Here is a 26,020-nt window from a genome sequence, read left to right as displayed (position 1 = left end):
GTGTATAGAAATGCAACCGATTTCTGTACATTGATTTTATATCCTGCAACTTTGCAGAATTCATGTATCAGTTCTAGCAATTTTTTCATGGAGTCTTTTGGGTTTTCCATATAGAGTATCATGCCATCTGCAAATAGTGAAAGTTTTACATCTTCCTGCCGATTTGGATGCCTTTTATTTCTTTTTGTTGTCTGACTGCTGAGGCTAGGACTTCCAGAACTGTGTTGAACAATAGGGTGAGAGTGGACATCCCTGTCGTGTTCCTGACCTTAGGGGAAAAACTGAGAGTTTTGAGGATATTGAGGACATTGAGGACATTAGCTGTGGGTCTTTTGTATATGGCCTTTATAATGTTGAGGTATGCTCCTTCTATCCCTACTTTTTTGAGGGTTTTTATCAAGAAAGGATGCTATATTTTGTCAAATGCTTTTTCTTCATCTATTGAGAGGATCATATGGTTCTTATCCTTTCTTTTATTAATGTGGTGTATCATATTGATTGATTTGCGGACTTTGAACCACCCCTGCAGCCCAGAAATAAATCCCACTTGATCATGGTGAATAATCCTTTTAATGTACTGTTGGATTCGATTAGCTAGTACTGAGAATTTTTGCATCCATGTTCATCAGGGATATTGGTCTGTAATACTCCTTTTTAGTGGGGTCTTTGGTTTTGGGATCAAGGTAATGCTGGCCTCATAGAATGAGTTTGGAAGTTTTCCTTCCATTTATATTTTTTGGAACAGCTTCAAGAGAATAGGTATTAATTCTTCTTTAAATGTTTGGTAGAATTCCCCTGGGAAGCCATCCAGCCCTAGACTCTTGTTTCTTGGGAAATTTTTTATTACTGATTCAATTTCTTTGCTGGTTATGGGTCTGTTCAAATTTCTATTTCTTCCTGTTTCAGCTTTGGAATGTTTCCTATGTTTCTAGGAATTTATCCATTTCTTCCAGATTGCCCTATTTGTTGGCATATAATTGCTCATAATATTCTCTTATAATTGTTTGTATTTCTGTGGTGTTGGTTATGATCTCTCCTCTTTCATTCATGATTTTATTAATTTGAGTCCTTTCTCTCTTCTTTTTGGTAAGTCTAGCTAGAGGTTCATCAATTTTGTTAATTCTTTCAAAGAACTAGCTCCTAGTTTCATTGATCTGTTCTACTGTTTTTATTTCTGTATCATTTATTTTTGCTCTAATCTTAATTATTTCCCTTCTGTTGGTTTTAGACTTTATTTGCTATTCTTTTTTCAGCTCCTCTAGGTATAAGGTTACATTGTGTATTTCAAACTTTTCTTGCTACTTGAGGAAGGCCTATATTGCTATGTACTTCCCTCTTATGATCACCTTTGCTGTGTCCTATAGGTTTGTGACTGTCGTGTTTTCAGTTTCATTTGCTCCCATGTATTTTTTAATTTCTTCTTTAATTTCCTGGTTAACCCATTCATTCTTTAGTAGGATGATCTTTAACTTGATCTCCTGCTTAGATGATCTGTCCATTGCTGTGAGTGTGGTGTTAAAGTCCTCCACTATTATTGTATTATTATCAATGAGTTTATTATTAATTGATTTATATATTTGGCTGCTCCCAAGTTGAGGGCATAAATATTTACAACTGTTAGTTCTTCTTGTTGGATCGAACCCTTTATTATGATATAGAGACCTTCTTCATCTCTTATAGTAGTCTTTTTTAAAAATCTAGTTTATCTGATAGAAGTATGGCTGCTCCCTTTCTTCTGATGTCCATTAGCATGATAGATGGTTCTCCACCCCCTCACTTTTAATCTGGAGGTGTCTTTGGGTCTAAAATGACTCTCTTGTAAGCAGCATATTGATCGGTCTTTTTTTTTTTTTAATCCATTCTGATACCCTACATCTTTTGACTGTGGCATTGAATCCATTTACATTCTGAGTAATTATTGATAGATATGAATTTAGTAGCACTGTATTACCTGTAAAATCGCTGTTCCTGTAGATTGTTTCTGTTTCTTTCTAGTCTTTGTTGCTTTTGGTCACTGTTTCCTGCTCAGAGGGTTCCCTTTAATATTTTTTGCAGAGCTGATTTAGTGTTCACAAACTCCTTTAGCTTTTGCTTGTCTTGGAAACTCTTTCTCGCTCCTTCCATTCTGAATGACAGCCTTACTGTATAAAGTATTCTTGGCTACATATTTTTCCCATTTAGCACCTTGAATATATTATGCCACTTCTTTCTGGCCTGCCAAATTTCCGTGGACAGGTCTGCTAACTTTATTTGTCTACCCTTGTAGGTTAAGGACATTTTGTCCCTAGCTGCTTTCAGAATTCTCTATCTTTGTATTTTGCAAGTTTCAATGATATGTCTTGGTGTTGACCTGTTTTTTTTTTTATTTTGAGGGGAGGTCTCTCTGCCTTTTGAAGTTGAATGCCTGTTTCCTTCCCCAGATTAGAGAAATTCTCAGCTACAATATGTTCAAATAAACCTTCTGCCCCTTTATCTCTTCTTCTGGGACTCCTATAATATTATCGTGCTTTGTGGAATCACTGAGTTCCCTAAGTCTATATTCATAATCTAATAGTTTTCTTTTCCTTTTTCTTTCAGCTTCATTATTTTCTGTAATTTTATCTTCTATATTACCTATTTGTTCCTCTGCTTCTTCCATCATCATTGTGATTACATCCAGTCGGTTTTGCATCTCAGCTAAAGCATTTTATTATTTTGGCCTGACTAGTTTTTAGGTCTTTTGTCTTTGCAGCCAGGGTTTCTCCGGTGTCTTCTATGCTTCTTTCAAGCCCAGCTAGTATTCTTATGACTGTTCTAAATTATTCTTTAGGTATATTGCTTATATCTGTTTTGAGCAAATCCTAGCTGTGATTTCTTCTTGATCTTTCTTTTGGGGAGAATTCCTCCATCTTGTCATTATGTCTAGGTTTCTGTCTTTTGCGTGTTATCAAAGCTTGTTTCATTTCTGCTCTTGAGAGTAATACTATATTAAGAAGGGGTCATACACTGTCCAGGGCCTGGTGCTTCAGGAAGTGTTTCTGTGTATGCTGTGCGCTCTCTGCTGTTGTGTTTTGGCTGCTCTTTCCCACAGATCAGTCCTCTACAGAGTTTTTCCTTGCTTGCAGGGGGGAATGTTCAGACCTTTAACTAGGTGTCTTGGATTTGTTTGTTAAGCCTGATTAAAAAAAAAAAAAATCTGATCCAAGAAAAGAGAAAAGGAACAAAAAAAGCAAACAAAAAAAACTATAAACCCAATTCTAAAGAATACAAAAGAAGGAAAAAAAAAAGCCTGATCGAAAAAAAAGAAAAAGAAACAAACCAACAAATGAGCAAAAAAACTATAAGCCTGATACCAAAGGAAAAAGAAAAAAGAAAATATAAGAAATTAAAATGATAATAATAATAATAAAATAAAATTTAAAGAAAGAGGGGCGCCTGGGTGGCTCAGTCGTTAAGCATCTGCCTTTGGCTCAGGTCATGATCCTGGGGTCCTGGGATTGAGCCCCACATCAGGCTCCCTGCTCGGCGCAAAGCCTGGTTCTCCCTCTCCCACTCCCCCTGCTTATGTTCCCTCTCTCGCTGTGTCTCTCTCTGTCAAATAAATAAAATCGAAAGAAAGAAAGAAAGAAAGAAAGAAAAGAAAGAAAGAAAGAAAGAAAGAGAAGGAAGGGAGAGAGGGAGGGAGGAAGGAAAGCCAGCCTGGTCCTATTTCCACCAGGATTGGGCTGACACTTTGGAGCACTCCATGATCAGCTGACCTAGTACATGCGGTGGGGAGTGGGGGGGAGGAGAGGGGTGTTGGTCTTCTGAGGGAGAGGCCCTATGAGCTGGTTCACAATCAGACCTGCCTTTGCATAGAATCCCCTGCTGGGTGCAAGGGGGGCAGGGTTTTGTGCAAGTGACTCCAAGCCTCCACTGGAGGTGCTGTGTTTCTCTCTGAAGTCCAACCACGCTGGTGGGGGGAGGGGAGGAGGGATGGCATCACCCTGCCCTCTTTTCCCCGGGGAGGGGAACTCATGGCCACAGGTGTTCAGGAGGCCCTCACAGAAAAGCAAACAATCTCCTCTTCTATGTCCTAGGCTTTTGTCAGATCGCTGCCCTCAACATGTCTGTGCCCAACTGTCAGCACACCCGACACCCCAGTTCTCCTGTGTTTTATCTCTGTCACATGGCTGGGATTCAAAACTCCAAATCTTAAAGGGCCCGGCAAGGCATGGACTGCTTCCCTCCCCTGGAGGAGAGCCTTGCAGTGCAGTCAGCACCATTCTGTCCCAGAAAAGCTGTCTCATGGCACATGCTCGGTGGCTGGAGTCTTGCAATATACATTTTAAACTAATCTTAGTCCACCTTCAAATAACACTACGCTACTTCATATATAGTGCAGGTACCTTTTAACAGAGTAGTCCCATTTCTCTCCTCAGTATATTACTGTCATTTATTTTACCAATCTATACACTATTATCACCCAATACCATCAAAACTACTATTAAACAATATCTTTTCAATCGAGATAAAGAAAAATAAAAGATTTTAATTTACCTTTATTTATTCTTTCTCCAAACTCTTCTTCCTTCCTATACATAGATCTGAGTTTCTGACCTTTAGCAATTTTCTTCTCTCTAAAGAACTTTTCATTTTTTTTGCAAGGTGATATATTCCCTCAAGTTTTTTTTTTTTCCTTTTTGTCTAAAAGAGCTATTATCGTTTCACTTTTGAAAAATATTTTCACCAAATATATAGAATTCTAGGTTGGTAGTTCTTTAACGCTTTGGATATTTCACTCCTCTCTCATCTTGTTTGCATGGTTTCTTGTAAGAAGCACATTGTAATTCTTATTCTTGTTCACCTATAGATAAGGTGTTCCTTCCCCCCTCAGCTTCTTTATGTATAGTTTTCTTCAGTTTGAATATGATATGCCCATGTATAGATTTTTTTGGTATTTATCCTGCTTGGTGTTCTCTGAGCTTCCTGGATCAATGGGTTTGTGTCTACATTTAATTTTGGAAAATTCTCACCATTATTAATTTACATTTCATCTGCTGCATTTGCTCTTTTTCTCTTCTGGCATTCCAATTACACATATGCTGCACCCTTTGAAATGGTCCCACAGTTCTTGGATGTTTTTTTTTTTCATTCTTTTTTTTTCTTTGCATTTTTTTTGAAAAGATTCTGTTGACATACCTTCAAGCTCACTGATTCTTTCCTCAGTTTCATCCCATCTATCAGTAAACCCATCAAAGGTATTCATCATTTTTATTTTTTTTATTTCTAGCATTTTCTTTTAATTCATTCTTAGAGTTTCTGTTCTTATGCTTACATTATGTCTGTTCTTACATTTTGTGTCCTTTTTTCATTAGAGACTAACATATTAATTAGGTATTTTAAATTCCATCTGATTAATTCCAAAATCATAATTGAGTCTGGTTCTGATGCTTGCTTTCTCTCTTCAGGCTTAGTTTTTTTCTTGCCTCTTAGTATGTCCTGTAATATTTTGTGGAAAGCCAAGCATGATATATTGACTAGAAACTGAAGCAAACAGGCTTTTAGAGTGAGGTTTTATATTAATCTGGCCAGGAGGTAAACTGTGTTTAATGTTTGCTATAGCTGTAGGTGTCAGAGGCCTCACATTCCTATGGTTTCCACATTTGTGTCTCCCCTGTTGCCTTTGAGCTTCCCTAAGAACTCCTCTTTAGACAGAGTTCGTGTCTTGTAGTTCTTTTTGCTATAATCCAGTTATTATACTGGAGCCTGGCTGATGTGGTTGGTATGGTATGGTGGAGAGGAATTGTCCTATAATCTTATGATTAAATATTAGTCTTTGAGGGGGTCTATGTCCCTGGACTGTAACCTTCACAAGTTTCTTAGTGCCCTCCACTTCCCAGATAGGAAGGCTAGAGGGGACTGGAGTCAAGGAAATGCCCTTCTCCCCTAGGTGGGAAAAGGCTCTGGTAAAGTCTTTTCCTCTGGTGAATAAATCTTTGTCATGGAGATGCTCTGGGTATATTTCTTTTTCTTTTTTTTTTTTTAAAGATTTTATTTATTTATTTGACAGAGAGAGACACAGCAAGAGAGGGAACACAAGCAGGGGGAGTGGGAGAGGGAGAAGCAGGCCTCCCGCAGAACAGGGAGCCCGATGCGGGGCTTGATCTCAGGTCCCTGGGATCATGACCTGAGCCAAAGGAAGACGCTTAACGACTGAGCCACCCAGGCGCCCCCCCTTTTTTTTTTTAAGATTTATGGGTATATTTCATAATAGTAACTTTTCCCATCCCCAACCAGAGGCATAATGGGATTTTTTTTGACTCTTCACCAGAATTCCTGGAGGCAAAACCCCACAGAGATGTGGGGTATCTCCCTAGGAACTTCATCCCTCCAGGAGCTTCTCACTTGCATACTAGTCCACACTCAACCACCAGCAGTTCATCAAAATTACCACTTGTGTTCTTGCAGTTTATGGCTCTAGGTGGTTATCTGTTTCAGGTAAGCAGATCTTGGTTGTGATTCTGAATTTACTTCTTTCTCCAGATTTCAAGGTGGCAGTTTGCCCTGTAACCTCAGTTTTCTTATGGGTCGAAGAAAGTCATTTTCAGTTTGCTCAGCTTTTTTCTTTTTTTAAGGATGGGAGCAATAATTAACAAGCTCTTTACATGTCAGAGCTACATCTGAAAATATTTTATTTGTTTTTTAGTTTCCATTTCTCTGTTGAGATTCTCCATCCACTTATTAACACCAGTTTTCCTGTAATTTGTTGAACATATTTATAATAGCTGCTTTGAAGTCTTTCAGATCTAACATCTGGGTCTATTCAAACTCATATTTTATTAAATATCTTTTTTCCTGGGTATGGATCTTATTTTCTGGTTTCTTTCCATGCCCATTAATTTTTGGTTGAACACTGGAGACTTTGGAAAATAGATTCTCATAACTCTAGATTGTGTTTTGTTCTTCTGAGGATTGTTATTCTTGTATTCTAGCAGGCAGTTAACTTGTCTGGGCTCAAAATGCAGCTGACATCTCTGTTCAGTTCTCTCAACCTCCATGCTTCAACTACATATTTTTTTTAAAGCATGGTTCCCAAATTTCTCTCCCCAACCAATGCTAGCACAGTTTAGTGGTCAGTCAAGAATTTGGGCAGAGTTTATGCTAAAATTCTAGATCTCACCCCTTTTACAACTCTCTTCTTTCAGGATACCCCACCTATATTTCCAGCTCTTCTGCCAGCTTTGAACTCTGTCCTTTGCCATCATGAAATAGTTGGACTGCATTTTTTGCTGCCAGAGCTAAAAGAACTGGTGATCCCTTTCAGACTGAAAAGCAACAAATTCCCATTTCTTACCCATTCCAAGGATAAATACATTTCAAGGCTGTTGCCTGCTTTGGTTATTTGACAGTACCTTCAAATAGCTGGATACTTTTAATACATTTTTGTTCAAATTTTATAATTGTTATCTATGCAAGGGATTGACGAATTAACTTACTCCACCACTCCCAAACCTAGATTCTCTGTGATTATAACTTTTAAGATGAGAGAACCCTGTGCTCTATGCCATTAGAATCCGAAGTCTAGTGATGATAGCTTGTATTCAAATTCAACTTTTGTTGAATCTGGATTTCTAGATAAATAGATTTCAAAAATCTTATCTATAGTGACTTCCCAAAGTAATCCCAAGGTTTTCTTATATAGGAATCCCAATAACAACATCAACAATAGGCACTGAAATGGGATTCTTAATGATTAAAAAAGTAAGTCAAATTTGAAAGAAAGTACAAAAAGAAAAGATTTAGGCTAATAGTTAATTATTGGACAAATAAAATGTGGCTCAGAATTTCTATGGCACAGAACGTGTACAGGTGGAACACAAAGGAAGAGGTTTAACAATCTAGTATGAAATAGTCATATGTCCTTTGGCTCCATTCAAAATTTTCCATTAATTTTGAAACCATGAGCAAGAATTCTTGTTTCCTCTCTATCTAAAACAGAAATATGTACTTTACTACATAGTAATGTAAAAATATTTTAAGACATTTTAAAGTATTCTGGAGAATGATGCTAGTTAAATCTACATTGTTTTATTTATCACAAAAAGAACTTATCAACTTATGTTGGTTAAAAAAGAAGAAATTAAGAGGCAGCCAAATTATTCAACTTTCTCTTTACTTTGCATATTATATGTGGTGGAGATCTACCTCCTCTTTTCTTAGGCTTTGGCCAAAATCAAGAATGTAAAGATGAAAGATAAGGAAAGAACTAGTTTGATGACATGTTTTTTTATCCAAAAAGCCAATGATTTCAGTGAACTCAGTTATATAAAAATAACTTTCCAATACTGGTAGTTGCACTTTGTTCTTATCTCAAAAACTGGACATCTAATTTTATAATCTACTTCAGTCAGGGTAATATATATGACAAGTGATATAAAAGAATGACCATGTAATCTTTTTGTTTAAAATAGAGCAAATTATTACCGGAGGCGTAAATCTTCCCACATTTTCAATAATCCACAGAGCATTACTATCTCATAGTATTTTTTCCAGCATTCAACGGCCTCTGCTGCAGATGGATCTTCCTTAATATTACTCTGATACTCGATGAGCTCAACACGTTTGTTTTTATATTTCTCCAAAGTTTTTTTGAAACGTTGTGCAATAGGACCAGGTATGGTTCCATCTTGTATATCACACCACCTGAAAAGTATCAATATAATTACAATGTTTATCTTATAATAATAATGTGCTGAGTTCGTTTTTAACTATACTTACAAATTAATTCTTTCTTCAATCAAAGCAGTGTAATTCTCACAACTTTCTTCATCATCCCAGTCCCTCCAAAGAAAGTCATAAAAAAACCTATAATGAATCAAAATAATATAAAAGTGATCAAAAAGAGCCAATACCATGTATATAATTAAAGACACTGTCATGTCAGAATTCTTTGTATGAATTCTAAGAAAAATGACTTCTCAGTGAACTAATATTAAAATCAAACCTTTAAAAATTAGGTTATCTAGATGCTATTTGAGGTTATTACAGATAATGTTCCTTGAAGTGAGAATGAAAAATGTTTCCAAATTTCCTAGATTTGGGCTATGGTTTTGTTCAACAAAGAAATAATACTTAAGATATAATCAAATTTGTATATTCAGGGGAAGCATTAGAAAAACAAAAATATGCCCCCAAAATATTCTGTATTATATTTTTGGACAGCTTCTCTCAAATTGTATCAACTTTTAAGAAGCAATCATAATGTAGATGATGACATCTAGTATTTGTAATGCCCTTACACGTGAAACATAAAATCTAATATACTTAAGATGCTTAAATATGAACAAAATTTAATGTTACTTGTCTCTAGAACTTTTTTTAATCAATTTTTGGAAAATCAAGATCAAAAAATGGCAAACTTTTCATTGCCCATATATAATACTTCTGCAAGAGAATGTTAAAAGAGTTACAAATATGTGTTCATTAAAAACAGACAGGAGCACCTGGCTGGCTCAGTCAGTGGAGCATGTGACTCTTGATCTTGGAGTCATGAGTTCAAGCACCATGTTGGGTGTAGAGATTACTTAAAATAAATAAATAGACTTTAAAAAAATGGACAAATTGAATTCAGCAGTGAGTAAAAATTAAATCAATAACTATTTATTAAGCGCTTATATACTTACATATTAACTTTTTGAATAGGAGAATTTTAACTTTAAGAGGTAAAAAGGTCTAATACCTTACAACTTCCAAGGCCAAAGCAATATCATGTATATCAGAATCTTGTCCTTCAACAGGGTACACTTCCAAGAGAGGCACACTATGCTCCAGTTCTTCCAAAATCTCATTGACTAAATTCCTTGGAATATTTGCAATGTTAGAAGAAAAGGGCTCAGCAACAGATACAGTAACTTTGAAACAAGACGATAAGCTTTGGTGTGGTTTACAAGTTACCTACGATAAATATTATAAAATTTGTAATTACAAATCAAAATAAATCACAGGATTTTTTTCCTCACACATGATCTGCTTATAAAATTTCTTCTTTTAAATTTTATGACCTCTTTAACCACACACAAAGTAATTATAGATCAATATTAAATAAAATAACAATTTTTCAAACTTTCTTCCTCCCTCCCTCTCTCCTTTTCTTTTCCTTTCCTTTCCTTTTCCTTTCCTTTCCTTTCCTTTAGTTCCGGTGTAGTTAATAATGTTATATTAGTTTCAGGTGTATAATATAGTGATTCAACAATTCCATATATTACTCAGAGCTCATCAAGATAAGTCTTAATCCTCTCTAGCTATTTCACCCATCCCCCTACCCACCTTCCCTCTATAATATTTGTTCTCCCAATCCCTAAATACAGAATATCTTTCCATTTCTTTGTGTTGCCTTCAATTTCTTTCATCAGTGTTTTATAGTTTTCAGAGTACAGGTCTTTCACCTCCTCAGTTAAGTTTATTCCTGGGTATCTTATTATTTTTGGTGCAATTGTAAATGGAAGGATTTTCTTATTTCTCTTTCTGCTATTTCATTATTAGTGTATAGAAATGCAATGGATTTCTGTATAAAGATTTTGTATCCTGCAACTTTACTGAACTCATTTACCAGTTCTAGTATTTTGGTGAAATCTTTAGGGTTTTCTATATATAGTATCATGTTATCTGCAAATAGTGAAAGTTTCACTTCTTTCTTACCTATCTGGATGCCTTTTATTTCTTTTTCTTGTCAGATTGCTGTGGTTAGGGCTCCCAGTACTGTTGAATAAAAGTGGTGACAGTGGACATTCTTGTCTTATTCCTGACCTTAGGGGAAAAGCTCTGTTTTTCACCAGTGAGTATGATGTTAGCTCTGGGTTTTTCATATATAGCTTTTATTGTGTTGAGGTATGTTACCTCCAAACCTACTTTGTTGAGGGTTTTTATCATGAATGGATGTTGTACTTTGTCAAATGCTTTTTCTGCATTTATTGAAATGATCATATGGTTTTTATCCTTTGTCTTGTTGATGTTATGTATCACATTAATTGACCTGTGAATACTCAGCTACCCTTGCATCCCAGGAATAAGTCCCACTTGGCCATGGTGAGTAATTCTCTTCATGTATTGTTGGATTCAGTTTGCTAATATTTTGTTGAAGATTTTAGCATCTATGTTCATCAGAGATATTGGCCTGCAGTTCTCTTTTTTTTTTTTTTTTGGTAGTGTTTTGGTATCTGGTTTTGGTATTGGAGTAATGCTGGCCTCATAGAATGAATTTGAAAGCTTTCCTTCCTCATCTATTTTTTTTTTAATAGGTTCCAGTTATTGATTCATGGATGCTTTTATCTTGTCTTTTATTTCTGAGATTAATAGGTTTTTAAATATATTTATGTACATATGTGTGTATATATATATATTTTCCTTTTCCTTACCATTTGTTTCTTCAAAATATCTTCTTTTCTGCTGTTTTAACCACAATTTTGATATTAGAGTTTCTTCAAATGCCTGGTGATCCTTGGCTGTCTGTTCATATTTAAAAGTGGAGCACTAAAAAGGAGGTCTGTGTATACAGGTGGAATAAGTACAGATGTTCTATCTGTAGATGTAGAACATCTGTAGGATCTTCTGCACCAGCTCTTTCCATGGGAACTCAATATGACAACTACCTTTAGATGTGTTCTTCTGAGCTGAATATAGAAAAATCTTCCAACTCTCATGCCTGAAGGAATATGCCTTAGCTGCTTGTGTTCAGAGTCAGAGTAGAAGGCAGAAGATCCTAACATTCAGTACCAATAAACTTTGACCTATTCCCTTCTTCTCAATGGGATACTTCTATCCTTAACCATACTTCTCAAGCCAGCTTCTTAAATCTGTACATTTATGTCTTTTGCCAAATTTGGGAAATTTCAGCCATTATTTTATTCAAATATTTTTTCAGCCACATCTCTTCTCTTTTTCTGGGACTCAGAAGACATGAATGTTAGGTCTTTTGTTAGAGTCCAACATGTCCCTACAGCTCTCTCCATTTTGTTTTCCAGTCTATATTCTTCCTGGTGTTCATTTAGGTAATTTCTAATTTTCTATTGTCAAGTTCACTGATTGTTTCCTCTGTCTTCGTTCTGCTGTTCAACACATTCTTTTGAGTTTTTTATTGTAGTTACTGTATTTTTCTAGTTCTAAAACTTTGCTTGGTTTTTCTTTATATATTTCATTTATTTGTAGAGACTTTCTATTTTTTGCTGAGACTCTCTATTTTTTAGTTTGTTGCATATGCATTCATAATTGCTCAGTGAAGCATTTTTATCATGACTGCTTTAAAGTCCTTGTCAGATAATTCTAACATCTGTGTTACCTCAGTGTTGGTGTCTATTGTTTTATCTCATTCAAGTTGAGATCATCCTAGTTCTTACGAGGGATTGAGAAGAGATGACAAGTGATTTTTCTGGACATTTTGAGTATTATGTGAGATTCTTGACTTTATTTAAATCTTTTATTTTATCAGTCCTCTTTTGACACCAATCTGCCATAGAAAGAAAGTTGCCATCCTGTTACTGCCAGATAGGGAGAGAAGTCCAGATTCTTCACTCTGTGTCTGTTGACCGGGGGAGTATGGGGAGTGTTTCTTCTTTACTGCTATTCTGGGGTGAGAGTTCAGGTTCAACATGAGATCTCCATTGATACCAGCTTGGAGAGAGAGGAGCACCTCATTATTGTTCCCCATGTTTTCTTTGACATCGTGGTAGGGTGTTGAGTCCTGATTCTCCACTAGATCTTTTCTGACATCACTGCTCCAGGAAGTGGAAGGAGTCTCTCCTTACTCGCAGGGGTGGTAGTATAGTCTTTCTACGTAGTCTACATTGACACCAGGAGGGCAGGGGAAGTTCCTTATCACCCAACTCCCCATTTTCTTCCCACTAGGTCTTCTCTAACACCACTCTGGCAGTGGGGTTAGCCTGCCTTGTTTCAACTTAACAAGAGTGGAAGTCTAGGCTCTTCACTTGGGTCTTTTCCTGCAGTGGGGAAAAAGGGGCAGCAGGTTTGGGGTTTTTTCCCTGTGGTGTTTGGCTGCCCCTTTCCTGGTCCTTTGGCTAGAGAAAGCAGGCCTTTGGGAGTGGGGAGTTGGGGGGGATGGGCTTTTTCATTTTTATTTTTTACTTTTAGTCTACACCTATTGGTGTTTTTAGGTTGCCAGATTCTCTGGTACCCAGTCTAGGAGATATGAAGCAAACCTCAAGGAAGTTACTGTTATTCCTTGGGTCATGAGGTCCCTAGGCACTCTGCCTTCTATCCATCTTTTAGAGTCTTATGTTGGTTTTATATTAATTATCCAGGTTTTTTGTTATACTTGGTAGGAAGAATAGGGAAAAATATGTCTACTCCATCTTTCTGGGAGTGGAAATCTCTGTTTCTTAAATAGCTTTCAACAATTCTTTCTTAGCTCCAAATTAAACCCTATTTCCAGAGATGTAAGTACAGTCAATTCTTTAGGGTATTTAGTGTATATCAAATTGTTTTTTGACATTCCCTACTACAAACTTAGAATTCAACTTTCTTAGCTTTACTGTCGGTTGCCACTTATTTATCTCTTTTATGCCTTCTAAGTTTTGTTGCCATTATCTCCTTTCCCATCTCTTGTCCTTAAATACCTTTTAAAAAATTCCTTTGCTATCATTTTGGTGGAGGACTCTGGGGATAAAGAAAAGCTCCTACAAGTTTCCAGAGAGGAAAAATATATAGGTGTTATCAGAGGACTGATGACATTGGCTTCTCAACCAACAACACTGGAGGCTTGAAGACAATGAACAGTATTTTTCAAATTCTGGTCATAAAAATCAAACCTAGAATCATGTACCCTGTCAATTTTTCAAATAAATATGGGGATATTTTCAAGAACACAAGATTGCAGTAATTTTATCTTCTTTGTGTCCTTACCCATGAAGCTATTAGTATAAGGTCCCTAGCCAAAATGAAAGAATTAAGAAAAAGGAAGATAGGAATTCTGGGAAATAGGTTATTTATACAAGAGAATGGCAAAAGGAATTCCTAAGATAATGATGGAGGGAGATCCCAAAAACACAACTATCCATCAGGTCTAGAGATCACCAATCCAGATTGCAGATCAGAAGGATGCAAGAGATACCTCTTTAAGAAGACAAAATTGATAGACATGTTTATGTTGAGAAGACTTACATAACTGGGGAAGAGTCTAAGGACAAACTAGTAAGAAAACTAAAAGAAATGAAAAAAAACAAGGTAATCAACTCTAGGAAAAGTTTTTTAAATGTCCAGGAAAGGAAAATTAATCATAGTATACCAGTTTATCTATCTCTGAAATGAATACTACATACAAATGAAGTAAACACTGAGTATATGATAGAACCAAAATTATTAAGTGTTTTGGGAGGATGGGAGCATGTAAAAAATATGGGTATAAGGTGGAACAGGGAATGTATTGGTGGTGGTATATAAAATACCTAAATCCCCATTTTCCATAGTGGGAGCCTATATATAAAACCTAAAACAGGGAAATCAAGAAGTAGCAATATAAGCATGATTCTTCTTTTTTTATTTAAATTCAATTAGCCAACACATAGTACATCATTAGTTTCAGATGCAGTATTCAATAATTCATCAGTTGCGCATAACACCCAGTGCTCGTCACATCACGTGCCCTCCTTAATGCTCATCACCCAGTTATCCCATCCCCCCACCAACCTCCCCTTCAGCAACCCTCAGTTTGTTTCCCAGTGTTAAGGGTCTCTCATGGTTTGTCTCCCTCTCTTAAAACTGAATGGGAAGAAATATAAGCATGTCTCTTGGAGATAGGGAATTGATACCATAATAATTAACTAAACTGGTTAAAATTGGCTGCACCTGGAAAATACAAGAAATTGCAGCAGAAGGTGGATAGAGGTTGGGTGATCACATCATTTCATAACAAAAGTTGTAACTGTATTTGACTCTATTAACTATGTGCATATTGAATTTTAATAACACTAAGAAAACATTTAGCAATAAGTGGGTACACAAAAGATAAGGAATTGAGACATTTAATATAAACTACTATTTTGGGGACTTTACGATGAAATAAAGGAAAGAGACAGAGTAGGAGCTAGAGGGAAGAGAAGGGTCCCAAGCAGTCTAAAATGTGAATTTAAATGCCTCCCAATTTGTTCAGAAAGCAAGTTACAGAACAGGCTTTAAAATCAAGGATTCTAGGGGTGCATAGGTGGCTCAGTTAGTTAAGTGTCCAGCTCTTAATTTTGGCTCAGGTCATGATCTCAAGGTTGTGAGATTGAGCCTCACATCGGGCTCCATGCTAGGTGTGAAGCCTGCTTAAGATTCTCTCTCTCCTTCTCCCTCTCCCTCTGCCCCTCCCCCCCAAAAAATAAAAATAATAAATAATAAATAAAACCAATGATTTTATAACTAAAGGTGGGAGTTTGTGGAAATAGCCACAATGCAAGATGTAAATGTTGAGAACAGTTCAAAGTGACTATTCCCTCTTTAGAACTATGATACAGTAGAATCAGGTAAATAACCAGCTTCGGAATCCACTGAGAGATCCCTTAAACGTCTCCAAATTAAAGATTCTCTAAACTGGGAACATACCTCAACATAATAAAGGCCATATATGAAAAACCCACAGCTAATATCCTCAATGGGGAAAACTGAGAGCTTTTCCTCTATGGTCAAGAACAAGGCACGGATGTCTACTCTCACCACTGCTGTTCAACACAGTACTGGAAGTCTTAGCCTCAGCAATCAGAAAACAAAAAGAAATAAAAGGCATCCAAGTCAGCTAGGCAGAAATAAAACTTTCACTATTTACAGATGACATGATACTCCATATAGAAAACCCAAAAGACTCCACCAAAAAATTGATACAACTGATACATGAATTCAGTAAAGTGGCAGGATACAAAACTGACATACAGAAATCTACTGCATTTCTTTACCAATAATGAAGCAGCAGAAAGAGAAAGTAAGGCAAAAACCTCATTTACAATTGCACCAAAAACAATAAGATATCTAGGAATAAACCTAACCAAAGAGGTGAAAGACCTGTACTCTGAAAACTACAAAACATTGATAAAAGAAATTGAGGATGATAAAAAGAAATGGAGACATTCCATGCTCATGGATTGGAAGAATAAATATTGTTAAAATGTCTATACTGCCCAAAGCAATCTACACATTCAATGCAATCCCTATCAAAATACCAACAGCATTTTTCAGAGAGCTAGAATAAGCAATCCTAAAAGTTGTATGGAACCACAAAAGATGCTGAGTAACCAAAACTACCGTTGAGGGTGGGTGGGGGGAAACAAAGCTGGAGGCATCACAATTCTGGGCTTCAAGTTATATTACAGAGCTGTAGTGATCAAAATAGTATGGTATTGGCACAAAAATAGGCACATAGATCAATAGAACAGAATAGAAAACCCAGAAATAAACCCACAAGTATATGGTCAATTAATCTTTGACAAAGCAGGAAAGAATATCCAATGGAAGAAAGACAGTCTCTTCAACAAATGGTGTTGGGAAAACTGGACAACTACATGCAAAAGAATGAAACTGGACCACTTTCTTACACCATACACAAAAATAAACTCAAAATGGATTAAAGACCTAAATGTGAGACCTGAAACCATAAAAATCCTAGAGAACACAGGCAGTAATCTCTTTGACATCAGCCATAGCAACTTCTTTCTAGATATGTCTCCTGAGGCAAGGGAAACAAAAGCAAAAATAAACAATTGGGACTTCATCAAGATAAAAAGTTTCTCCACAGCGAAGGAAACAAGCAACAAAACTAAAAGGCAGCCTACTGAATGGGAAAAGATAGTTGCCAATGACATATCTGATAAAGGGTTAGTATCCAAAATATATGAAGAACTTAACAGCCAGAAAACAATCCAAGTAAAAAATGGGCAGAAGACATGAATAGACATTTTTCCAAAGTTATCCAGACAGCTAACAGACACATGAAAAGATACTCATCACTCATCATCAGGGAAATACAAAAGTACAATGAGAACACCTCACACCTGTCAAAATGGCTAAAATCAACAACACAAGAAACAACAGATGTTAGTGAGGATGTGGAGAAAGGGGAACCCTTGTGCACTGTTGGTGGGAATGCAGACTGGTGCAGCCACTCTGGAAAACAGTATGGAGGTTCCTCAAAAAGTTAAAAATAGAATTACCCTATGATCCAGCAATTGCACTGCTAAATATTTACCCAGAGAATACAAAAATACTAATTCAAGGGGATACATGCACCCCAATGTTTATAGCAGCATTATCTACAATAGCCAAATTATGGAAACCGTCCAAGTGTCCATCAATTGGTGAATGGATAAAGATGATGTGATATATGTATATATACGTACATATACAATGGCATATTACTCAGCCATAAAAAAGAATAAAATCTTGCCATTTGCACGGACATGGGTGAAGCTAGAGAGTATTATGCTAAGTGAAATAAGTCAGTCAGAGAAAGACAAGTACCATATGGTTTCACTTATATGTGGAATTTAAGAAACAAAACTAACAAGCAAAGGGGGGAAAAAAAGAGAGAGGGAAGCAAACCAAGAAAAAGATTCTTAACTATAGAGAACAAACTGATGGTGGGCGCCTGGGTGGCTCAGTTGGTTAAGCGACTGCCTTTGGCTCAGGTCATGATCCTGGAGTGCCAGGATCGAGTCCCGCATCGGGCTCCCTGCTCAGCAGGGAGTCTGCTTCTCCCTCTGACCCTCCCCCCTCTCATGTGCTCTCTCTCTCTCATTCTCTCTCTCAAATAAATAAAATATTTAAAAAAATTTTTAAAAATAATATTAAAAAAAAAAAGAGAGAACAAACTGATGGTGACCGGAGGGAGGGGGGTGGGGGGGATGAGTTAAATAGGTGCTAGGGATTAAGGAGTGCACTTGTGGTGAGCACTGGGTGTTGTATGGAAGTGTTGAATCACTATATTATACATTTGAAACTAATATTACACTGTATGTTAACTGGAATTTGAATAAACCTTTAAAAAAAAATAAAGATTCTCGGGGCACCTAGGTGGCTCAGATGGTTGGGCATCTGCCTTTGGCTCAGGTCATGATCCCAGGATCCTGGGATCGAGCCCCGCATCGGGCTCCCTGCTCAGCGAGAAGCCTGTTTCTCCCTCTCCCACTCCCCCTGCTTGTACTCTCTCACTCTCTCTGTCGAATAAATAAATAAAATATTAAAAAAATAAATAAAATAAAGAGTCTCTAAATTTATTGATAGTGACTACACATGCTCTTTGTACAAAATGTTTAAAAATCAACCATAATCCTATCAACAGAGATAACCAACTACCATTAACCTTTTTATCTTCCAGTTTTATTCCTATGTCCTTATATTATTTACATAATTGGATCATACTGCATATCTAGTTCTCTAATCTTTTATTTTATCTTATATATACAATGAGCGCTTTTCTAAATCATTAAAAGTTTTTTGTTAATATAAGTTATATGACTACATAATATCCTATCTTATGGATATATCATCATTTATTTGACCAGCATCTTATTATTAAAGTTTTATGGTATTTTTAATTTTATAAATATCACTGTGATCACTCAATATATAAATCTTTTTCTGCATTTCTGATTTCTGTAGAATAAATTCTAGAAATTAAGTGAACTTTTTCATTTTCATTTTTATTTGTTTTTATGTGCAGTGGGGTCTATTTATTTATTTTTGTTATTTTTATTTTTTCTAGCTTTATTGAGATAACTGACATATAATGAGTGAACTACTTTAAAATTCTTTTTTTTTTTTTAAGATTTTATTTATTTGACAGAGAGGGAGAGCGAGAGAGAGAGAGAGTGCACACGCACAAGTAGGCAGAGAGGCAGGGAGAGGGAGAAGCAGATTCCCCGCTGAGCAGAGAGCCCGAAGTGGGCTCGATCCCAGGACCCTGGGATCATGACCTGAGCGGAAGGCAGACGCTTAACCAACTGAGCCACCCAGGCGCCCCTACTTTAAAATTCTTAATATATTTTGGCAAACTGCTTTTTGCAGAGGTTATAAAAAAGTTCCTTAATTTCTGGACCATTTTGTAACCAAGATTAAGAATATGCTAGATTTTCTTCCAATCAAATATTTCTAAATTTTTTCTTTGTTTTTGTGTGAATTTGTACCAGGCAGAATAATGGCCCTCAAAGATATTCATGCCTTTATCCTTGGAACCTGTGAATATATTAATGTTACTTTACATGGTAAAAGGGACTTTGCAGGTGTGATTAAGGTTAAGGAGTTGAGATGGGAAAGTTATCCTGAATTACCCAGTTGGGCCCATTCTAATCATGAATCTTAAAGGACATGCACTTTTTCAGCCGGCAAAGAACCAGACAGAGAGAGTCCAAGAAAGACTTTGAAGATGGAGAGAGGGGGCCAGAAGTCATGGAATGCAGGAAGCTTCTACAGGCTGGACAAGACAAGGAACCAGATTCTCCCCTACAGCCTCCAAAACAGAATGCAGCCTTGCCTATATCTTGATTTTAGCTCACTGGGCCCATGTCAGATTTTTTTCTATAGAATTGTAAGATAATAAATTTGTATTGTTTAAGTCACCAAACTCATGGTAAATTCTTGCAGCAGCAATAGAAAATTGAGCATCTAAAGAAAAAGAGAATGAGGTCCATAGAAATAAATTATTGTGACTTCAGAACAAGGAGTATCATATAGCAACTGTTGATACTTCAAGTAAGATTTAAGAAGCTTTGGCAGACAAAACAACATCTGAATTGTGCAGCACTACCTTAAGAGATCCCAAGAGCTACCTCAAGAGGTCCCAAGATCTAGTTTTACTGCCACATAATTCAAAGAATTAGAATCTGCCAACATACTATTCTGCTTTTTGCTCTGTTCTCTCCTTTCCTTCCTACCTTTCTAATGTTTAAACGGACACTGGCAATCTCTAGAGGATTGGCAATCCCTAGAGGATTCTAAAGCAATCTATAATTATCTGTAATCTTGTTATTTTTGGAGTAACAAAGAGAGCAAACAATCAATGTATTGCATGTAAAACCTTAGAACTTGATATATTTTCTAGATAATCTAATCCAGTGAGTTTTCATATAAATTTAAGGATCTTCCAAGGTTTTATGGAGAATAGGGGCTATCATGAGGTGTCGGAAGAAAAGCCAAGTAATTGCTAGAATGCCATCCCCTTCATTTCAATCAGAAATGTCCTGCTTTAATGTGTTGTATATGTCAGGATTCCACATAAAACTTGACTAAAAAATCCCCCCCCCAAAATGTTAAAGATACCAATATAGTATACCTCCACTTATTTTATCCACATGAAAAAAGTCCAGAGAAGTTATGAAAATTCCAGGGAAAAGCTACTCAAAATCTGAAGTTGAACAAACCTCAAAGAAACACTAAAAACAGAATATTATTGAAAAACTAATCCCAAGTCTCTATTATATTTTTTGTATAGTCTCTATGATAAAAAATATGCCATTTTTTATCTGTAAAAATACCACAAACTTACTTTTCCATAGAACACAGAATTGAATTGTTTTCAGGTAGTGTGCAATGTAATGAATTTCAAACACAAATTTTTCTTGTGACCAAACAACAAACTTGAAATATCTGAGGCAGGGATACCATTTGTGATTATAGATATTAATGTCTATACACGGATAATAAATCTTTAAGGGAATCAAACTTATGACATCAAATATGCCACAATATTTAACCTATAGACCTAAAAAAGTAAAATCTTATCAGATGAAGGCTTGGAAGTTGAGGTATTATACTAAAAGGGTACTTTTTATAGAAGAAATTTCAAATTTTACCAACAGTTTTCTGATCCACTTTTTCTGTCTTACTTTAACTAAACCTCGTAATTCAGACAAAAGAAGATTAAAGGAAAATGATGGAAAAAGAAGGCCCAAGTCTGTTAAAGCCTAAATTACTAATTTTAAAGAAATGCACTTTTGCTATTTGAGCAATTGAAACTAAGCTAATAGGGCGCCTGGGTGGCTCAGTTGGTTAAGCGACTGCCTTCGGCTCAGGTCATGATCCTGGAGTACGGGGAGCGAGTCCCGCATCGGGCTCCCTGCTCGGCAGGGAGTCTGCTTCTCCCTCTGACCTTCCCCCCTCTCATGTGCTCTCTCTCTCTCTCACTCTCTCAAGTAAATGAATAAATAAAATCTTTAAAAAAAAAAAAGAAACTAAGCTAATAAATACTGTCTGATACACTAGATTCCATTTAATAATTAACTGTGCCCAGGTAAATGAATGCTAATATCCCCCCTTCTTTTTATGCTATTAATTTGCTTAGAAACTTAAAATAGACATTAACCTTTGTCAATCTGTGTTTAAGTATCAAAGCCCCAAATTAGTAAGGTCATATTTTGGTCTTAAAAAGAACTGATAATTTCACTCAAAAGAACAAAGGTCAGGTAAAAGTTATTTACCTCAACCAGTATACCAACAAAAGGGATAGAAGCTTCTTCATATTTCACAAAGAATAACTCAGGATTCGTCCTCCAGACTCCAAGCCATTTGTCTTTCAACTTTAATTTTTCTGATAGATAATTACTCATAGCCTCATCAGCATCTTCTGCCTAGCAAAAGAAAAAATATGTATAAATATATAAAATTATAGATTTATATAGAAATATTTTTACTGATTTCTATTTAAATATACCCTTAAATAATAAAAAACCTGGAAAGTAACAGATGTTAATTGAATCAATGTTTACTGGAAAATATCATAAACATTAAAAACTTAAAAGAGATCCATTCACTCAACAGAGTAATTCAGTGCTGAAACATCTACTTGTTATTTATATTTAAGTAATCTGTTTTATTAATCCACTGAGGACAAAGAACTGTAATTATACTTTAAAAAAATAGTAATTATCATTTTTAAAAAACAGCAATTATTTTTTCTAAACTTTAAAGATACAGTAACCTATTTAAAACATAGTACATAAAAATTTAAAACAGCACTCCATTCTATAAAACAAATGAGCATATTAAGCATTCAAAAAATACTACCCATTTTATTTTTTAAATTTAAATCAGCTACCTCAAGGATGATAATCATCTAAGCTATTGTGAAACCCAGTCATTAGACCCCGTCTGATTAATGGCACAAAAATGTCTATAAACGTTTTTCAATTGCCTTTCAGAGACTTCCTCTTTTCCAACCCTCATTATCAGATATAAGTTGGCCATTAATACTGTCCTAGTTTTATGGTTACTGTGTTCTTTTTTTTTTTTAAGATTTTATTTATTTATTTAATTGACAGAGAGAGAGAGAGAGACAGCGTGAGAGGGAACACAAGCAGGGGGAGTGGGAGAGGGAGAAGCAGGCTTCCCGCCAAGCAGGGAGCCCGATGCGGGGCTCGATCCCAGAACCCTGGGATCATGACCTGAGCAGAAGGCAGTCACTTCAACTGAGCCACCCAGGCGCCCCTATGGTAACTGTGTTCTTAAAAATAAAATTTTCGTCTGATTATAAAATATGGTCCGCCTACAACAAAATCTGAAAAACACACAAAATGCAAGGAAAACAAATAACCGTTGATCCTGACAGCCCAAATAACCGTTGTTGCTAATTCCTTCCAGTCATTTTTCTATGTTTGCATTCATCCATTCATATGAATCATATTTTGTTTTGTCTCCTGGGTTGTTGTTTTTTTTTTTTAACATTATCGCGTAAGATATAACTGTTCTTGAAAACCTAATTTTTACCCCTGCATGGGTCTCCAGTATATGCAGCCACCACAAGTTCTTTACTGCCCCCATAGTCGTTACTTTCTAATTTTTAATTCTAATACATATCAGTGCAACGAATATCTTTCTACACCAATTCTTCTACTATAACTTTAAAAAAAAAATAGGTTAGAAACATATATTTGCTCTATGCAGTGTTACGAGGTACGTATCTTGGATACGAAACATCATTGCACTTCCCAGACTCAGAGTCTGGGAACCATCGAGTGTAGACCCGTGCAGTACTGTCGGGTAAAAGTCAAGGCTGGGTCATCGTATCGTTATCTGTGGACGCAAGTCGTTAAATGCCAAAACTAAGACGCAAGCCTGGGCACTGATAAGGCTTATCGATCTAAGATGTAAACCTGGGCACTGATTAGGCCTATCGATCTTCATCTCTTGGAAGCTGCCAGAAACCGGGAACACGCTCCACCAGGGCTGCCCCCCTCACTGACAATGGTTTGTGTGCGGGAAAAGCCGACGGTAACCCTCTGGGCCGGGCCGCTGCCTCCGGCTCGGCGGAGGCCCTGCAGATGCCGAGTGCCCGTCCTTCTTGGAACGGCAGGCTGGCCCCTCACCTTACAGCCCTGCAGCACCTCGTCGCAGTACAGCGCCACCTTCTCGTCGCGCCACATGCCCCTCATGGGGGACACGCAGACCGGGGGCAGTGGCTGCGCCTCCTCTTCATCCTCCTCGGGCACCGACAGAAGGGGCTCCTCGTCCTCGTCCTCCTGCGCCCCCTCGCCCCGGCCCTCGGCCTGAGAGGCCGGCAGGAGCTGCAGCCGCCGCCGGGCCGCCTCCCGGCCCGCCTTCCCCTTCGCGGGCCGCGGGGACGCCACCACCGCCCGCACCGGGGATGCGGCGCTCTTCAGGGTCCCTACGGCCACCGAGTCCCCGGTGGGCGCGGACACCCCCTTCTCTCCTCGCCTGCCGGGGCTGACGGTTCGGACGGAGTCCTCGGGCACGGGAGCCCTGGCCCCCGACGCCATCTCCTCACACCGCTAGGGCCCACTGCAGCCGTTAGTCACCTTTCCCGCCCTCAGCCCGCTGGCCAATGAGCGGGCGGCGCCCGCCGAGTCCGCAACGAGCGCGGGGCCTCGAGGGGAGCCGGCCCGGGCGAGTTGGGGGATGGGTGTGCGGGCGGAGGCGGGGGTGGAGGGGACCGCGGCCCGCGAGGTGGTGGGGGGGCGCGGGTGCTGCGGAGGGGGCCGCGGGGGAGGCCGCGGTGGACAGTGTGGTGCTCAAGGCGGCGCCCCCACTAGGTGGCGCCCCCGCGCAGGGCGCTCGCCCTAACCCTACGCCGCTCCCCTTGGACCCACCCAAGGAGAGAATTCTCTCCCCAGGGTCCTCTTACGTTTTCAGGGTGCTTGTGAGTCACCCCCAGGTCATCATGACCTAACTCATGCGCCGCCTACCACTGCACACACGCGCATCTGCACAAACACAGTCTGAAAGAAAATTTAGTTTTACGCTGGAGACCGATAGTAACTGGAGCCCTCTGCTCATGACCAAAGGTCACTCTACTGACAAATCCAGCGACCTAGATTTTCCCCAACCTATTCACACGGTTCCCAATATAAAACTGCCTTTACATTTTGAACAAGACACTTTTTGCCAAAAACGGTAGGTTAGTCTATTTTCATGTCTCTGTTGTGCTGCTCAAAATTCTCATTGAAGATTATGTTATGTAATTGTTAAACTAGACTCAAATTTCCAGCTGGGAGTAATGTGTGCAAACTATGAATACCCTCACGATGAAAATCTGCTCAAGATAATACATTTTGGAGAAGAACAGAGACCACTCGTTTCTGTTATATTCCTTTGAAACGTGCTTGGAGCCAGTTGGAATAACTTCTGTTTGCTCTCTAGCTGTGAAGTAACTGCCCTGGGGGGGCCAGCAGCTCCCACAAAGAACAGCACTGGGAAAACACCTGCCTTCCTTCACACTCATCTGGAAGGACACTGTGTTGAATTTGGAGTTTATTTTGAGGAAAATATTAGTCTTAATATCATGTTCAGGGAATAATTACAACATTTTTCACGTGTTGACTCTAAGTTTATTCCTTTTGTCAGGAGTCCTGGATTTTGTTTAAAATTGTACTTAGCTACAGATTTCACTCACCAAAAGTAAAATCTATTTACTCTAGCATTTCTTCAAAAAGTTTGTTTTTTAATAAATTGTGGGGTTTGATTCAGAATAACAGAGACTACTTGTCCTAGTCAAAAGTTTAAAAACAACAACCTCTTTCCAAAAAACAAACCAAACACAAACGCAAACAAGTATTTGTAGGAATCTACCATGTGCCAGACAATGCATAGATGCCAAAGTTACAGAAACAAAAGACAGAATTCCTATCCTCATAATCTTAGTGAAGGGTACAGATGGGTCAATAGATGATTGTGTTTGGTAAGACCCTGATTTTAAAAATATATATAATATATATATGCTCAAAATTCTCTTACGTTTTCAGGGTGCTTGTTTGGATAAGCATTTTCTTATTACAAATTATTTAAATACATTATTTTCAATAGCTGCATATAGTTTCCATAAACCCATACTTTCAGATGTTTGGGTTATGTTAATTTTTATAATAATGAATATGCCATTTTGATATATTTGTGCATAAGTTTTGCCTATATTTTGTATCCCCCTCCCTCACCCCCAGAGAAAAGTGGGATTCCCAAGTCAGGATGTGTAAACATTTTAAGGCTGCTAGTATTGCCAAGTTGTTTCCCAGAAAGGATGTGTATGAATTTCTACTTCCATTAGCAGATATAATTCCCAGATGGGCTGTGTTATGACATAGTAGATTATAGGCACCTAAGCTGGGAATAGAATGGAAGATGGAGTAGGATAAACATTCCAGGCAGAGAGAGTCGTTAGTGATTTTTACAGAAGAGTAAAAGAATTTGGTCTAGGTAGCTTGGTATGGCTGGAATAGAGGGGGCAAACTGGGACAAATTCTCAGGTTGGAGAGACATACAAAAGCCATCTCACAGAGGGTCATGTATGTTATGTATATAAAGGAGTTGAATTCTAACCATATTGAGAAACTCTCCCTTATCTAACTTGCTATTCCACTCTCTGACTTAGCACCCTCAGTATCCATTCCCACATAAACTTTCCTAGGTCATGCCAGTACATGTTGGCCAGTCCTTATTCTCCCTTAGAGGACCCAATACATCTCTGCTGGGTTATGTTGTGTCTTAACCCTATTTATTGGACCGGTGGCCAGGAGGGAATATGGGGTAGATCCTCAGCGGTGGTGCATGTAGTCTTCCAAGGCAGAAGCCTGTGTCA

The 26,020-nt window shown here is 37.7% G+C and overlaps 1 protein-coding gene across 1 annotated transcript in view; it reads right to left on the bottom strand.

Annotated features, from left to right (window-relative positions):
* SHCBP1L (SHC binding and spindle associated 1 like) overlaps window positions 1-23,708 on the bottom strand; it is a 39,013-nt gene extending 15,305 nt beyond the window's left edge. Inside the window, exons 1-5 of the mRNA XM_036067699.2 lie at window positions 23,298-23,708; window positions 21,414-21,563; window positions 9,701-9,915; window positions 8,740-8,826; window positions 8,446-8,664 (exon numbers count right to left, since the gene is read on the bottom strand). Of these exons, the coding sequence (XP_035923592.1) occupies window positions 8,446-8,664; window positions 8,740-8,826; window positions 9,701-9,915; window positions 21,414-21,563; window positions 23,298-23,708 (1,082 nt within the window). The remainder of the gene's footprint in view (window positions 1-8,445; window positions 8,665-8,739; window positions 8,827-9,700; window positions 9,916-21,413; window positions 21,564-23,297) is intronic.
* Between the last annotated feature and the right edge of the window lie 2,312 nt (window positions 23,709-26,020).

Source organism: Halichoerus grypus, chromosome 7, assembly GCF_964656455.1.
Source record: "Halichoerus grypus chromosome 7, mHalGry1.hap1.1, whole genome shotgun sequence".
Classification (NCBI taxonomy): Eukaryota; Metazoa; Chordata; class Mammalia; order Carnivora; family Phocidae; genus Halichoerus; species Halichoerus grypus.
This window is presented reverse-complemented; position numbering and strand designations above follow the sequence as displayed.